The 18,529-nt window shown below is 38.7% G+C and overlaps 1 protein-coding gene across 1 annotated transcript in view; it reads left to right on the top strand.

Moving 5' to 3' along the window:
- Positions 1-18,529, top strand: part of TGFBR2 (transforming growth factor beta receptor 2) — an 84,712-nt gene that overhangs the window by 53,448 nt on the left and 12,735 nt on the right. The window contains exons 4-5 of the mRNA XM_074267632.1: positions 12,007-12,803; positions 18,353-18,494. Of these exons, the coding sequence (XP_074123733.1) occupies positions 12,007-12,803; positions 18,353-18,494 (939 nt within the window). The remainder of the gene's footprint in view (positions 1-12,006; positions 12,804-18,352; positions 18,495-18,529) is intronic.

Raw genomic sequence — 18,529 nt, 5'->3', positions numbered from 1 at the left:
GTGCTCATCTTACTGCTCTGCAATTCTAATGCTTTTCCTGACCTGTGAATTTAATCTTAAGTTATTTACTGGGATGATGGACAGAGATTCAATCACTGACTTTAGAAAATTCACACTGGCTTAAGACAGGGCACTTTGAAAGCCATCTGCCAAGAAGGCCCTGCTGTCTCTCTCGAGTGTTTTTGCAAATAGTTCACTTCACTTTGACAGGATACCAAAGCCCTTAATTCTGAGTTGACTCTTCATTTGCAAAATATCACCTTCCCTACCACCTAGCTGCCAAATGTGGTGAAATATTTGACAGGAGATTTTGAACTCAGAGGAAGAGGTTATGTATTCAGTGAGGAAATTTTATTTGGGATGTGTGTGTGTGTGTGTGTGTGTGTGTGTGTGTGTGTGTGTGTGTGTGTGTGTGAGTGTGTGACAGAGAGAGAGAGAGAGAGAGAGAGAGAGAGAGAGAGAGAGAGAGAGAGAGAGAGAGAGAGAGAGAGAGAGAGATTCAGAGACACACAAAGAGAGAAAGAGACAGACAGAGTCAAACAAACAGAGAGACATTGCACTTACTTTTGGCTTCAGGATTAAGATACTACTTGGAACCACCATTTGAGGCAGCAGGGCCATCTTATATGAACAGCCATTTCATCAGTGAAATTAAAGATGAGAAATAGATTTGCTTCCAAGATAAACAGCCAGATGGTTTCATCTAATCAAACAAGGGACCTGGAAACTGTCCCCTATTTCCAGTGAACATTATTGTCACATCTATCCTGTTTTCTAAGGCAAGACACCTTTAAAATATTGGGAAGACATTGAAACTATTTTTCTATTGAGTGCCCATTCTCTGTTAGATTTCCATGGAATTGGAATAGTTTACTATCCACAATGCAACAATAGATTTCTTTTTTTATTTATTAATTTTATAATTATAATTTTTGACAGTACATAAGCATGAGTAATTTTTTACAACATTATCCCTTGTATTCATTTTTCCAAATTTTCCCCTCCTTCCCTCTATTCCCTCCCCTAGATGACAGGCAATCCCATACATATTAAATGTGTTACAGTATAACTTAGATACATTATATGTGTGTAAATCCAATTTTCTTGTTGCACAGTAAGAATTGGATTCTGAAGGTATAAGTAACCTGGGTAGAAAGACAGTAGTGCAAATAGTTTACATTCAATTCTCAGTGTTCCTTCTCTGGGTGTAGCTGTTTCTGTCCATCATTGATCAACTGGAAATGAATTGGATCTTCTTTATGTTGAAGATAGCCACTTCAATCAGAATATATCTTCATACAGTATTGTTATTGAAACGTATAGTGATCTCCTGATTCTGCTCATTTCACTCAGCATCAGTTCATATAAGTCTCTCCAAGCCTTTCTGAATTCATCCTGCTGGTCATTTCTTACGAGCAATTATATTCCACAACATTCATATACCATAATTTACCCAACCATTCTCCAATTGATGGACATCCATTCATTTTCCAGTTTCTAGCCACTACAAAAAGGGCTGTTACAAACATTTTGGCACATACAGGTCCCTTTCCCATCTTTAGTATTTCTTTGGGATATAAGCCCAGTAGGAGCACTGCTGGATCAAAGGGTATGCACAGTTTGATAACTTTTTGGGCATAGTTCCAAATCGCCCTCCAGAATGCCTGGATTCTTTCACAACTCCGCCAACAATGCATCAGTGTCCCAGTTTTCTCACAGCCCCTCCAACATTCATGATTATCTTTTCCTGTCATCTTAGACAATCTGACAGGTGTGTAGTGATATCTCAGAGTTGTTTTAATTTGCATTTATCTGATAAGTAATGATTTGGAACACTCTTTCATATGAGTGGATATAGTTTCAATTTCATCCTCTGAAAATTGTCTGTTCATATCCTTTGACCATTTGTCAATTGGAGAATGGTTTGATTTCTTCTAAATTAGAGTCAGTTCTCTATATATTTTGGAAATGAGGTCTTTATCAGAACCTTTAACTGTAAAAATATTTTCCCAATTTGTTACTTCCCTTCTAATCTTGTTTGCATTAGTTTTGTTTGTACAAAAGTTTTTTTTAGTTCGATGTAATCAAAATCTTCTATTTTGTGATCAATAATGATCTCCAGTTCTCCTTTGGTCATAAATTCCTTCGTCCTCCACAGGTCTGAGAGGTAGACTATCCTCCTCTAATCTATTTATGATCTCATTCTTTATGCCTAAATCGTGGACCCATTTTGATCTTATCTTGGTATATGGTGTTAAGTGTGGGTCCATATCTAATTTCTGCCATGCTAATTTCCAGTTTTCCCAACAGTTTTTTTCAAATAATGAATTCTTATCCCAAATGTTGGTATCTTTGGATTTGTCAAACACTAGATTGCTATAGTTGTACCCTATTTTGTCCTGTGTACCTAATCTGTTACACTGCTTGGTCTATTTCTTAGCCAATACCAAATGGTTTTGGTGACTGCTGCTTTATAATATAGCTTTAGATCAGGTACACTTAGACCACCTTCCTCTGAGTTTTTTTTCATTAGTTCCCTTGCAATTCTTGACCTTTTATTCTTCCATATGAATTTTGTTGTTATTTTTTCTAGGTCATTAAAATAGTTTCTTGGGAGTCTGATTGGTATAGCACTAAATAAATAGATTAGTTTGGGGAGTATTGTCATCTTTATTATATTTCCTTGGCCTATCCAAGAGCAATTAATGTCTTTCCAATTATTTAAATCTGACTTTATTTTTGTGGTAAGTGTTTTGTAATTTTGCTCATATAATTCCTGACTTTTCTTTGGTAGATGGATTCTCAAATATTTTATACACTCGACAGCTGTTTTGAATGGAATTTCTCTTTGTATCTCTTGTTGTTGCATTTTTTTGGTGATGTATAAAAATCCTGAGGATTTATGTGGATTTATTTTGTATCCAGCAACTTTGCTAAAGTTGTGAATTATTTCTAATAACATTTTATTAGAATCTCTGGGGTTCTCTAAGTATACCATCATATCAACTGCAAAGAGTGATAGTTTGATTTCCTCATTATCTACTCATATTCCTTTAATCTCTTTCTCTACTCTTATTGCTGAAGCTAGCATTTCTAATACAATATTGAATAGTAATGGTGATAGTGGGTAACCTTGTTTCACTCCTGATCTTACTGGGAAAGGTTCCAGTTGATCTCAATTACATATTATGCTTACTGAGCAACAATAGATTTCTGACCAATTTTCAGTCATTAAGTAGCATCTTGAGTCCAGGGCTCTATCTGTAGGATTTCTGTTTGCCCTAGGTACCTCTAGAATTTAATGGAGACCTTGATTTCTAGGATTCTATGTATGGTACTCTGCAGGCTCTGCTGTACCTATTCCAAGAACAAAACATATACTTCAATTGCTTTAAGATATAATCTTAAGGGAATGAATACAGTGTTGATAGATCCAAGCTCACTCACATCTTGACTTTGCTACTTACTGACAGTGTGACTTGGGGTGGATCTCTGAGATTCTGTTTTCTCACTTATAAAAACTAAGAAACAGATCCAACTTTCACCAAATGGTCACTAAAGTTGCAATTGATTTCCCTTCTAAGAAAAAAAAAAGGGGGGAGGTGGTAGACAAGAGTGCTGATATAGAAGCATGGAGCTTGGGGTTAAATCCCAGATCTTCATGATCTTATAAAATGAATTCACCTCTAATCCTCATTGTAAAATTCAAAAGTTGAATCATGTGGCCATGAAGGTAGGTCTTTTAGTTCCCAGATCATGATTGTATCATTTAGATATAGTTCATCAGATATCATCTGGTCCAGTCCCCTCATTTTACAAAGAAACCAAGAAATTGAATTAATAAATTCACTTCTTCTGTAAAGGATACCAATTACTGGACTGCTTCACTGCCCATTAGAAAAAAGATTCAGTTATACTGGCTTCATCGGCACCTGGAATACCAAGCTGATATTGATTTCTGGGTATATCATGATGGGTGTATACCATTGCTTATCATCACACATACTTCACTAACCAGAGTTCAGCCTTAGAATACTGAAAGACACTCAAAAAATAGTTGTTTTTTGCCCACTCCAGAATGTCTCTGTTCCTCTCTCAACCAAGAGTCTGCTCTTATTCCTACATCTTAGAATCTCTAGTTTTTTCCAAGACTCATCTCTAGGGCCAGCTACTATATAAAAAAATTCCAAAAAATTCTTGTTTCTTTCTCTTCTGAAACTATTTTGTATTTACTTGTATTTCATATTTATTACAATTCGGTATTTAAATTTTATATTTCTTTCTTTCTGAGCATGTTGTTTCCCTACAAAACAATGTAATCATTGCCCAGGCTACCAGCCACCTAAGTGTCTTATTTAAGTCAAAGATAGGAAAAGATGTCTTCTTGTCTTTGGGGCTAGCTCCTTCTTCTCTAGATCAGAGGAGTGTGGCTCAAACCAAAATAAAATGTAATTGGGAAGCATTTAACATAAATAAATGAATACAACAAAACATAGTTAATATTACATCTTAAAACTAAGTCACTCTGTGGCCCATAAGCATCTTTAGTGTAGGATTAAAGGATCCATTTTCTTTTTTTTTTCTTTTCTTTTTTTAAGTTACAAAGGACTTTTATTTTTTTTAACATTTTTTTTATTTTTACAAAAATTTTATGCATAGGTAATTTTCCAGCATTGACATTGCATTGTTTCAACTTTTCTCCTCCTTTCCCCCACCCCTTCCCCCAGATGGCAGGTTAACTAATACATGTTAAATATGTGAAACTATAAGTTAACTGCAATATATATATACATGTCCAAACAGTTATTTTGCTGTACAAAAAGAATCGGACTTTGAAACAGCGTACAATTAGCCTGTGAAGGAAATCAAAAATGTAGGCAGACAAAAATAGAGGGATTGGGAATTCTATGTAGTGGTTCATAGTCATCTCCCAGAGTTCTTTCACTGGGTGTAGGTGGTTCAGTTCATTACTACTCTCTTGGAACTGATCTGGCTCATCTCATTGTTGGAGGGGGCCTCATCCATCAGAATTGATAATGGGCCCATTTTCATTTGACTTTGAGACAACGGTCTTAAACTACACTTCTACTTTAAGTCAAACCACTAAACATTAAATGCTTTTTATATGCCAAGGACTGTGCTAAAGGCCTTGTTATAAAGAGTGGTTAAAAACACCCCAAGCCCTGAAGGAGCTCAAAATCTATTGGGGAGATACAACATACAAATAAATATGTGCAAACAAAATAGATAAAGGATAAATTGGAGATAATATCTGCAAATATTGTACTCGTTTAAGTAGGATTAGAAAAGGTTTCTTGGAGGAGACAAATTTTAGTTGGGACTTGGAGGAAGCCATAGAAGCTGGAAGATAAGCATAGAGATAAAAAAGGGGGGATAGCCAGGCAAAAGATCTAGTATTAGAAAATGGAGTGCCTTTTTTTGAAGAACAGCAGAAAGACCAGTGTCATTGGATTGTAGACGTACATGGAGGAAAGGAAGATGTAAAGATGAAAAAGAAAGGGAGGAGAAAAAGGGCTAACTGAAGATTTTGTATTTGATCCTAGAGATAATGGGCAACCAGCTATTGGAGCTTATTGGCATGGTAGTCATTGGAATTGATTGCCATGGTCTGATTGGTGCTTTAGGAAGACCAATCAATAAGATGTGGCCATTGACACCACAATGGTATCAAAAGAGAGAAGGGGTATGGGATCAAGCTGGCAGTAAGCTGGAGATGGGGGTTTAGAGATACCTCACTCATGATCCAGGATAACTGGAGAGGAAGGTGGTGGTACTCTAGACAGGGTTAGCAAGATTAGGAAGAGGGAAGAGTTTGAAGGGGCGTCATGAGTTCTGAAAATAGTAGTCATAATAAATGGATGTGAGTTTGCTGCAGATTTCCTCCCTCCCTTATATCCTCTTCATACTCAGTCTCCATCTGTGGGTCTCAGCCTGAGCAGTTTTGCTTTTTTGCAAGATCAGAGGAAGTTCCTTTATCAGTTTTCACAGGAATCCACATAGATCTCTGTGTTACACAATACACTGAAGCCTTTTTTCCTTGTAAGATACCCAGGGAAAAAGTTCATGGGGCCCTGCCTTTATCTCTACCAGCAAGCAGCTATCTGTTTACTGAATCATTGCCCCACTCCCCCTGTCCAAGTCACTGCAAAACTGGCTAAGAGAACCTGGCTTGTGGCTGAGCCCTTCACCCACAGATGGGCCCCAGGCCGTGAGCTCACTTTCTTTTCTTTCCTCTACAATCTTATTCGTAATTGGCATTTGCTGACATTTCGGATCATGCATTGAGGAGTTAAGGTTTTAAGTTACCTTTAGAAAAACCTATTTTGTAATCTTCCATGGTAAGCAAGGAGTGGGGTGGAAAGCAAGCAAATGGTCTCTGAGGCTAAGATTCACCAACCTTCCACCAAAGACGGAGCGTAGACTCCCACCCCCTAAACAAGAGTCAACCACCAGGGGATTTCCCTTTGATGATTTCAGTTACTTTGGGGTTTGCTTTAGTCTGTATTCTTAATCTTAAATTCAATCTTTACCAAAAAGTTTGTCTTTATTATTGTCTTGTTCACGGATCCCTTTTAAAGGTAAATCTCATCTTTCCCTTGCTAAAAGGCTTGCTAAGGAGGTTTCTGCAGAAGAGTCTTTGGATTGCCAATGTAGGCCTTGGTGGTTACCATAGAGGATTCCTATTCCACACGAGAGTTCTCTTGTAACTAAAGATTGTTCCTAAGGAAGTAGGACACTGGATTGAGACTATAGGACTTGTGGACACACAACTAGTAAATAGTAATAAGAACAATAGCTAATATTTATGTAGTGCTTTAAAGTTCCCACATCCCTATATATACACCCAAATGTACATATATATAGTATTTATGTATAGGGTTTTTGAAGCCTTAAAAGTATGTCTATATGTACACACTCACATGTTTATATATATATATATATATATATATATATACATATATATATACATACATACATACATACACACATATATGTGCATGTGTGTGTATGTGTGTGTATAATAATATAAACACACATCCATGTATATTGGTAAGTATATGCATTTGATTAATAGCAGAGCTGATTCTTCCCCAGATCCTGTGACTTCAAATCCAGTGCCCTCTTACTGTATCCAAGGCGACCCTTGGATGAATAAATGAATGACAAAGTATTTAGTACAAAATCATTAAGAATCAGGCACGTGCTTGGAATACAAATGTGAATAAGGAAGGCAGCCCTTACCTTCAAGAAGGTTAATGGAAGAGCTGGTTTTTATAGTCCATATATCTGATTCCAACCCCAAAGACCCCTTCATCATCACCAGCATTCTCACCACCACCTAATATCACAGTGCCTAGAGCATATATAATCGCTAATTCCCTTTGCAATAGTAACAATAATAGCTAGCATGTATATGTGTGTGTGTGTGTGTGTATAATACAGTTTTATTATGTATGGTATATATATATATATATATATATATATATATACCATACATAATATATATATATATATATATATATATATATATATATAATAACACTTTTAAGGTTTGCAAAGTACTTTAAAATATCTAATCCATACAGCAGCCAAGGGAGGTAAATACTATTTTATAGATGAAGAAACTGGGCAACCATGGGAAGTGATACTATAATTCTCATTTTATAGGTGAGGAAACTGAACAATCATAGGAGGTAGATACTGTTATTCCCATTTTATAGGTGAGGAAACTCAGCAACCATGGGAAATAAATGCTATTATCTCCATTTTATAGATGAAGAAAAAAGCCACATAGCCTCAGCTGTGCTGCTTGTGAATGTCTGAAGCAGGTTTTTAACTCTAGTTTTCTTGATTCCAAAGTCTAACCCTTTCTCACCTGTGTCAGCTATCTCTGAGGGCTCCTAGGGGTTAGGGAGTTAATTACTTGAGTACAATAATTGCATCATTGGCCCATATAATTCCACCAGGGCTAGTCTTTGTGACTGTGGCTAAGCAGGCAAATTGGATTCAAAGGCTTCTAAGTTCTAAAGCCACGATTTATTTTTTTTATAATATCACAGAGAAAAGTATATCCTTAGATTTGAGTAAGGGCCATATACGATGAGAACCTTAAAAAATGGAATAGAAATTGGAAGCATGTTCTAAGTGGCCCTTTTTTTTGGTAGAGAGGTTCTACCTGGACACTCTCTGGTGGATCTCTGATTAGTGTTAGGTGCCCTGGGCTGGCCTTCTAGCAGACACAAAGGCTGGTTCTGAAGAGGGGAACAATGTGGTTGAAAACTTCCCCGTGGGGATAGGAGGATGCAAGTGATCACTTCTGCCTCCCGTGAACATTTGCTGCTTCCCTGCTGGGATGCACATGCTTGCTTGTTTTTATCATGGCGCCTGCAGCAGCCCAGGGGTTAATGTTGTCTGACAGGGCGTAGGGACCTCTTGTTTAGATAAAGCTGTCCATCCCCAGGAAGCTTCCTTTTGCCTGCTTTGCTTTTGTTAACATGATTTTTTGGACAGGGCCTTTTGAAGTTTCAAGAATGACAGATGTTGTTACTCAGTAATTTCCCCCAAAATTTTGCATGCCGATGTTAAAAAAAGAAAAAAAAAAAAAGAAAGCTCAGGAAGTTGGAGGGGAAAGTGGAACTCTGGTTTGCTGACCTCAAAGGGGGGATTTCTGAGCCTCCTCCTTCCGAAAGTGCTTTTGTAGATTTCAGGTCAACTCGTGTTTGGGTTTTCTCTTCCTGTAGACTGAAGAGGAGAGCAATGAGGACGGGCAGGTCTGTCTACAGGGTAGATGTCCGGCTCTGATGTTTTAAATTAGGGATGGAACTAGATTGGACCTGAAAGTCCTTCTTATAAAGCTCTCTTACATAGCTGGAAACTATCATACTAGAGTATTATAGGTAGTAATAGCAGTAGTAGTAGCAGTAGTAGTAGTAGAAGTAGTAGTAGTAGTAGTAGTAGTAGTAGTAGTAGTAGTAGTAGTAGTAGTAGTAGTAGTAAGGACAGAGATGGTTAGGATTTGAACTTAACACCTCCAATTCATTTGCATCATACCACATATTTTACATAGGGTATGGAGCTCATAAGACCATAGATTTTGAATTGAAAGAGAAAACTCCCATCATCTGAAAGCCAGAGAATTTAGATGATTTGCATCAGGTCACACAATCTGGACATGAGTAGAATTCATTATCCTAATGAATAATGAACATATGAAAATAAAATATTTTAATTTTAAAAAAATTAAATTAATTTATTTTAATTATCAATTTTTTAAATTATTACAAAACAGATACATGTATGGCTGGTTTTTTGTTTTTTGGTTTTTTTTTAATAGCCTAATGGAAGACCAGAATAGCAGGGAGATATAGAGAAAAGACCACTGGATCTAAAAAGAGAAGCTCTGATTTCCAGTCCTGACTTGCTACTTAGTGCATGTGTGACCCTGAGCACAAGCCACTTACCCTTTCTGATTTATCTATCAAAAGAAAAAAAAAAAAAAAAAAAGGTTTGTTCTAAATGACCTTTCACCTTAAAATCTATGACCCTGTGAAGTCACTTAATCCCAATTACCTCACCAAAACCCAAAAGCCAAAAAAATTCCTAATGCCAATCTGCAATATATTGGAACTGCAATGGGGAAAGTCGTGCTGTGGATACGATAGCTGGACATAGCTATATGATGACAAAGGTCCCCTCCTTATGCAATAGTGTGCTACTGACTGGCAAATGAGTAATAAAAAGAGATGAATGAATGGGACCTGAGACAGTGATAGATTTATGAGGAAACAGGCCAAATGGAGCCAGGAGAATACAAATGTTCCCCCAACTGTATGGAAACCGACCCATTCCTTCATTTGTCTCTTTGTCTAGAGTTCTCTCATTCAAGTCCATTCCAAGATGGAAAGTTGATTAAAAAAAGGAGATCAGGTACACAAATTGAGTATACCGGGAAGTGCATTAAATCCTTGAAGCTTGGAGGCTACCCTCTTCATGCTGTAACTTAGTCATTCCCCTTTGCTTTGGAAGCAGTTAACAACTCAGCCTGATCTGAATCAAGACCTTTGGAATAAGGCCCTTTGGTTATGTTAGGATTTAGTCAGTGTTTATGTGACACTATCACATGTACATGTGTGTTTATCCACTCATGACATATTTATGTGTGTTATATATGTATAGATTTTAATATATATGTACATATACATACATATACACTGGAAGAAGCAGCTCCCAGAATTCTCCAAATCCAGCCTTCTTTCTGGTAAAACTAGCTTTGTTTGCAACTCACTGTAAGATATCACCCAATCAATAGATATTTAGTAAGTGCCTGCTGTGTGCCAGGCATTGTGCTAATTGCTAGCAGGACAAAGATTCCCTACTTGCAAGGAGGTTACATGCTAATGGGAGAGACAAGAAGGGTTTATAATTATAAAGAGTGGATGTGTGTGTGTGTGCGTGTGTGTGTATGTGTGTGTTAAACAAAGTAAGGGGGTTGCTAATGTCTGGGGATGTCTGGGGATCAGTAGGCTTCTTGGGTGGACATAAGAATTTTTGTTCATAAGTAGTATGATCTAAGAAAAACCTTGAAAGACTTCCATGATGGAGAGCAATTTAGAACTATATCAAAAGGGCTATCAAACTTTGCACCCCCTCTGACCCAGCAGTGTTTCTACTGGACTTGTCTCCCAAAGAGATCTTAAAGGAGAGAAAGAGACCCACATGTGCCAAAATGTTTGTGGCAGCTCTCTTTGTAGTGGCCAGAAACTAGAAACTGAGTGGATGCCCATCAGTTGCAGAATGGTTGGGTAAATTGTGGTATATGAAGGTTATGGAATATTCTTGTTCTGTAAGAAATGACCAGCAGGATGAATACAGAGAGGCTTGGAGAGACGTATGTGAAGTGATGTTAAATGAAGTGAGTAGAACCAAGAGAACAATGCAGATTATATGATGATCAATTCTGATGGACATGGCTCTCCTTAACAATGAGATGATCCAGGCCAGTACCAATGATCTTGTGATGAAGAAAACCATCTACACCCAAAGACAGGACTGTGGGAACTGAGTGTGGACCACAATATAGAATTCTCCCTCTTTTTGTTGCTGTTTGCTTGTATTTTATTTTCTTTCTCATTTTTTTCCTGTTTTATTTGATTTTTCTTGTGCAGCAAGATAATTGTATAAATATGTATGCATAGATTGAATTTAACATATATTTTACCATGTTTTACATATACTGGACTACTTGCCATCTAGGGAAGGGGATGGAAGAGGGCAAGAATTGGAACACAAGATTTTGCTAGGTTTAATGTTGAAGAATTATCTAGGCATATGTTTTGAAAAATAGAAAAGCTTTAATAAAGGAAACAAAAGACTTCCATGAGCTGATGCAAAATGAAATGTACTGTGTACAAAGTGAAAGCAATATTTTAAGATGATCAGCTATTAATGGCTTTCTTATTGTTAGCAATACAATTGTCTAAGACAAAATGTTATCTATAATGTGTATAGTGGAATTGCATGTGCTTAACTAATATTGGATCACTTGCTGACTAGGGCAGGGGAAAGGAGGGAAAAAATTAGAACACAGGATTTTGTAGGGGTGAATGTCAAAAATTATCCATGTATATATTCTGACAATAAAAAGCTATAATTTTAAAAAATGTTGTCCATATCTAGAGAAAGAACTGATTATATCTGAATACAGGTTGAAGAATATTTAGGAAAAAAAAAGAATTTATTGATAACCTAGATGGTGTCCTTGTAACTGGAAGTAAATGAGCACTAGGAACAGGTTTCTTGGGGTCAACAACAATCCAAGAAGTTTTATCCCTTTATGGGAGATTAAGTACCCAGAGCTGATTAGCAAATACATTATAGTTACTATCTTTGAAATGATGCTAATTGTGCATCCACTCAGCTGCGTCCAGTACGTCCCCTTCCCACAGAACTGACACCTCTCCCTTGTCTCTTGTTTTCCTTGAGCAGAAGTTTTTGACCACTCCGAGCTTTTGGCCATCATCTCCAAAGTAACCATCATCAGCCTCCTTCCTCCCGTGGGCATCGCTATCGCCGTGATTGTTATCTTCTACTGCTACCGGGTGCACCGCAGGAGAAAGCTGAGTACCGCCTGGGAGAGCAGCAAGCCACGGAAGCTGGTGGAGTGCAGCGACCGCTGTGCCATGATGATGGATGACGACCGCTCGGACATAAGCTCCACCTGCGCCAACAACCTCAACCACAACACAGAGCTGCTGCCCATCGAGCTGGACACCCTGGTGGGCAAGGGGCGCTTCGCCGAGGTCTACAAGGCCAAGCTGAAACAGAACACTTCTGAGCAGTTTGAGACAGTGGCGGTCAAGATCTTTCCCTATGAGGAATATGCTTCCTGGAAGACTGAGAAGGAGATCTTCTCGGACATCAACCTTAAGCATGAGAATATCCTTCAGTTCCTGACGGCGGAGGAGCGGAAGATGGACTTGGGAAAGCAGTATTGGCTCATCACTGCCTTCCATGCCAGGGGCAACCTGCAGGAGTACCTCACCAGGCATGTCATCAGCTGGGAGGACCTGTGGAAGCTGGGCAGCTCCCTGTCCCGGGGCATCGCTCATCTCCATAGCGACCACACTCCCTGCGGGAGACCAAAAACAGCCATCGTTCACAGAGACCTGAAGAGCTCCAACATCCTAGTGAAAAATGACCTGACCTGCTGCCTCTGTGACTTTGGGCTGTCCTTGAGATTGGACCCTACCCTCTCTGTGGATGACTTGGCCAACAGTGGGCAGGTGAGTTTGAGCCCAAGCCCATGTCTGAGGGTGTCCTTTTTGGGCTGGGGAGGTATGAGCAAGGGCGTTTATAGATAATAACATTCTGAAGGAGGGTCTTCCATCATGTGGTATTGATAAGCGCAATGCTCATGCATAGTCCTAGTCCTCTGGGCTGCCCAAGTCAGGGTGATTTGGTGGGACACACTGTTATGAGCCACAGGACATTTTGTGGACAATGGGAGGGCAAAGAGACATGAGCGTGGTATGATGCGAGTTGTGTTGACTTGCGTTCAAATCTCCACTCTGGTGCCTAAGTATTTAGAACATGTGATCTCTTATCACCACAGACACAGGTAGTCTCAAATGTTAGGGAAGGAAAACATTAGTTGAAGTAATTTATACTGGTCAACCTGAGTTTTAAAAGTGTAATAATTAGAATTGTCCAGGTCCTTAAAAGGTGGTGAGTTCCCCCTCCTTGGAGGTCTTCCGACAAAGGCTGGATCGTGTCTTCTTGGGTAGGTCATAAGATTCCTTTGGCTTGGAGTGATTCTCTGCCATACTCCTTGCTATATAATTAACAATGGATAATTTGCTTAATTTCTCTGAGCTTCACTATTAACCTCATCCATAAAATGGAAAGAGTATTGCCTTTTACCTTACAGGACAAGTGATGGGAATCAAAGAGGTAATCCATAGGAAATGATTGCCAAACTTGGATCCATTACATGCACAAACCAGTGTTATATTTCTGTTTTTCTCTATAATCTTACCAAGAAGCTTGTTAGAACTTTAAGAAATCCATACAACCCACAGTACCGAACATAGGTCTTTGTACCTTAGAAACATTTTTCTGGGATGTTGTTGTATTAACCCAACTGAGACATAAAATTAATGCATTCCCAAAAGGCAACAGTCCAGAGGCTGAAAGGAAACTCTGGTCCTGGGTGAGGGAGCTGTTTCTTCCAAGGCTATCACTCCATGATATGCATCGTCTTCTCCCTGTTAGGATATAAACTCCTTGACGACACAGTCTTAAGATTTAATATGGATATTCTTGACTGCCAAGCAGGAGAAAGGTGGAAAGTAAGCATTTACAAAATGCCTACTATGTGTCGAGCACTGTGCTAAGCACTTACAAATATTATCTCACTTAATCGCACAACAGATGTGGGAGCTAGATGCATTTTCTAGTCAAGAAAGCTGAGGTAAACAAGGCCTAAGTCACACAGATCGTGATGGTCTGAGACTAGATTGATCTAAGGTCTTCCTGATTCTGTCTGTATCCTACTTAGATATCTCAACTATGGCAACTATTAGCAATGTGGCACAGTTAATAATTAATAAATGCGTTAAAAAAATTAAACACCTGGTAGATACCAAGTACTGTTTTGGCCCCTAGGAATTCCAATACAAAAGAGTCAGACAATTGCCTGCCCTCAGTGAGCCTGCATTCTATTGGGATACAAGATATAAAAAGTTGTTTCAGGAAGGAGAAAGAAAACTAACATTTGGGAAGATTAGTAAAGGCTCATGGGATGTCTTACCTGTGCTTTGAAAGAAACGAGGGGAACTAGAAGGAAAAGATGATGCTACTAAAGAACAGAAAAGTATAATATATTTTTAATTTGAATCCTAATTTCAAAACATTTATAAAGTAGGAAAAATTAGGAGATGAGAAATCATATACTCAACAAACATTAAGCACCTACTGTGTGTGAAGAGGCAATATGGGAAAATGGTGATAGAACTGGCCTCCTTCAAGTCTTGTTGCTATCTGGACTTTTTTTTTCATCCAAAAATTGGGGATTTGATTCCTTCCAATTCTAAATCTATAATGTTGGGAAAGCCTGCTGGATTTTAAGCTGGAGATCCTGGGTTCAAATTCTGTCTTTCCCACATGCTACTCGTTTGACTTTGGACAAGATGTGCTATGGATATGACTTTTAGAGGCCTCAGTTTCCAGACTTATAATACCCGGGTTTGAATTAGAATAATCTAAAGCACATCCTAGCTCTGACTCTACAGTTTAAGTAGGACTTAAGTCATAATTCTATTTGTATACCCAAGCCCTGCCAGGATGGATCTGATGGAGCCCTTGATTTTTCTGGACAGTTTAAAAATACTCAAAAGCTGAAATCAGCTCAAAAGCTGAAATCAGCATCTTTGTAGAACTCCTTGTTAGTTAAATGCACGTGACTGGACCCAGGCCACATACTGGATAACACCTGACCAGGGACCTGACCAGAGACCTGGCCGTGAACGACAATGCTATTCCACGTAGCATTCTTCACTCCTCTTGATGTCAGAATAGTTAGGCTGGAAAGGCAATGATTCTCACTAAGGATGGCACTATTTATGTTTCAGTGAACACATCTCCTAGTTATATCTGCTTGTTTCAAGGACCAACAACCTTTTACTTTGGAAAGTCAGGTTTTTGCTAATTGGGAAATTGCATTTCCTCCTTCTGGGGTCTGGGATATCATCTTGTACTGCATGAGATAATTAAAGTCCCCTCCAGCTGTGACATTCAGTGATGGTGATCAGTTTCCTCAAACTACTTTCTAATGAGTAATTGTCTTATATATCTGTACCGATTTAAAGTTAATGAAACTCTTTCCTTGCAACAACCCCATACAAGATTTATTCCCATTTCACAAATGGGGAATTTAAGGATTAACTTTATTGTCACCTTTCTGTTGTTCCCATTATCATTTAATTAGAGAGCATTTATAAGTGCCAATGTTGTGCCAGGCATTGTTAGGTACTATTTATAAGTGCCAGTGTTGTGCCAGGCGCTGTTAGGTACTATTTATAAGTGCCAGTGTTGTTCCAGGTTCTGTGTACTGAAAATATAAAGACAAAAGCAAAAAGTTCCTTCCTTCAAGGATCTTACTGCCTGAGAGAGATAATGGGGATGCAAACACACATATACAACATAGACAATTCGGGCATTTTGGAAAGGGAAACATTAGTTGGCTGGGCCATGGCCTGCTATCCTGACTTGTGTCTCTGGACTACCATGACTTGGAGGAAAGAATGAGGATGACAATTACATCCAATTCACGAGCAAGTCAAGCCATCCCCCTTCTGTAGTCATTAGTCACCCCTGAAAATGAAGGATGAAAAAAAAAGAAAAAGAAAAAAAAGTGAAAGATGAACCCAGCAGACATTAGCACTTAGGACGCCTCAAGAGGGGCATTATTTAGAAGGCAGTGCTTGAGCTCAACTTTGTTGGAACCTTGGAGGATTCTAAAAACAAACATCAGAGGAAGTATCTTCTCAGCATGGAGCAACAGTTTGCCTCAGAGAAATAAAGTGCTTTGCCCTTTATTCAAAGTTAGGAAGAATCAGAGGAGAGATTCATACTTAGATCTCGATGAAGTCCACATCTAGCTGTATTTCCAGGTCAAAGCTCTGCTCTGCTCAATGACTGCTTGTAATATTGCCTTCATGCATATTTCATGGCAGCAGACAGCTCAGCCTGAAATCATTCACGTTTAATTGCTACTGTCCTTGGTGCTTTTAAAATAAAACAATAAACCCAAGAACCCTTTGAAGTAAGTTTTGCAAGAAAACTGAGTCTTTATGGTCACTTGCACATCTTTCTGGTTTCAGAGACCCTTTTTGCTCCCAATGGTCCCAGCAAAAACCCTTCCCACTTAGATTGCCCCAGTATCTCCACTTCTTACCAACTCAGTGGACCACTGGGTTTTTACAGCAGCCTTGCCACTGCGACACAAGGATACCTAAACTTTGTGGCTGGTCACACTTCTCCCATTTTAATTCTCATTGCTTGACTCGGCATAAAGTAAATGCTTTTTCTGCTTTTTCCATTCCATATTCGAGAGCTGAAAAGTATCCATCCATCTCAATTCTATCGTTTAACCTATTAGGAAACAGGCCCAGGCCAAAAGGCTATAACTTGTCCATAGTCACACAACAAGCTAAGAAATGTCCGTGAACTTAGATCTTTCCAGTCTAATGTCCTTCCCACCACAGCACTTCACAGTAGCAACTTCCCCCTGTAGCATTTTTTTTTTCTTTTTTAGGGGATGGCTATAGAAAGGAGGGAGGAGTGTTGTCTTTTTCTGGGCCTTTAGAAAACCAGCTACAAACCAAGAAACTCTGTCATATGGTATCTTCTCGCTTTTACAGTTTCCAGCACAATGTGGTCAGGGATGAAAGCGTCTTCATATTGCAGAAACAAAGTTATAAGCTTCCCACATGACAGAATGACAGTCGTATTTTTTCTGTTGCTTGTTAGGAGGTGGATGAATAATGCTCTGACATATATTGAAGGGAGAGATAAGCAGACCCTGAGGTTTGGCACTTCCTTGTTTGCTGTGTTAGCTCGGCAACCTTAAAAAAATGGTCTTCACGTAAGAGCACATTATTTTTGTCAGTTCTCCAATACTGTATTACTATATGTTGCCTAAACTCGAACTATTTTTGTAGCCTTCTGGGGAGGTGGGAACCCTGTACCCATTTTGATTCCAGTAAACAAGGGCTTATTCAGTGGAAGGCATGGGGCCAAGAACTGGATAATAAATAATAGCTGATATTTCTGGAACCCTCTTTGAAAGCTTTGCAAACTGCTTTATATCATTAGTCTATAACCTGCAGAATAATTACTATGGCCATTGTCTTTGCTTTTTTTTTTCCCCCCAAGATGAGGAAACAGAGACTCAAAATTATTTATTGAAAGATAGTAGATATTTAAAATTAGAGTCAGCATGAGATGCAGTGCGCCATAATGGATACAAAGCTGACCTTGGAACCAAGGTTCATGTCTTGCCTCTGACACAGGCTGGCGAGTCACTTCTCTGGGTAACTCTCTGGAAGTAGACTAGACTGATTGAGAAGAGGGAGTTTCCGTACCTTCTAGTTCCTTATACGGATGAAATCACCTGTCTCTGACTTGAAAGTTCTTTACATGTGTGCATATGTGTATTGTGATCATGCTAAATACTTTATTAATGCATAATAGCATTATTAATTAAGCACTTAAATATCCAGCCACACATCATTGTCTTGGTCTCAGGGGTTGTCCAGAAATCCAGGCACTCTCTCATGGAACCTAGGGTTTCCCTTATAATCTTATATTCCTATCTTCCCAGGATTGCTTCTGTTTCTTTCTGGCCAATTCCCTCACTCCTATGGAACCCAGTCATTGTTCTTAACACATTTTCTTTTCTTTTTTTCCCTTTTTTCCATCCTTCTTTTTCTAAAAGAGGCCACATTTATTAGGATGAAATTTGTGGAGTTGGCTGATCCATGTTCCCATAGTGAAATACAAGGAAATAACTCCCCCAGGTGCCACTATCACCTCACCATGTACCATTCGATCAGGGTATGCTCTGCTAGGCCTGTAGCATCTCCACTCTTGGGCCCATTGTCATCTCTCTGGTTGAACCCATTTTACCTTTACAGATTGAACTGAGAAGATGTTGTTTTAAAAGAAGTTTTAAGACCTTTTTAAAAAAAAATCCCCAAGGTTTTAACTATAGACATGAATACTATCCTATTCTGAAAACCAAACTACAACTGGTTTTTCTGTTTGGTTGCAGGTTGGGACAGCAAGATATATGGCTCCTGAGGTTTTGGAATCCAGAATGAACTTGGAAAATATGGAGTCCTTCAAGCAAACAGATGTATATTCCATGGCTCTGGTTCTCTGGGAAATGACATCTCGCTGCAATGAGATAGGAGGTATGTATGATTGGCTAGCGTGTATTTAAAATGGC

The sequence above is a fragment of the Sminthopsis crassicaudata genome, chromosome 5 (assembly GCF_048593235.1).
Source record: "Sminthopsis crassicaudata isolate SCR6 chromosome 5, ASM4859323v1, whole genome shotgun sequence".
Taxonomy (NCBI): Eukaryota; Metazoa; Chordata; class Mammalia; order Dasyuromorphia; family Dasyuridae; genus Sminthopsis; species Sminthopsis crassicaudata.
This window is presented reverse-complemented; position numbering and strand designations above follow the sequence as displayed.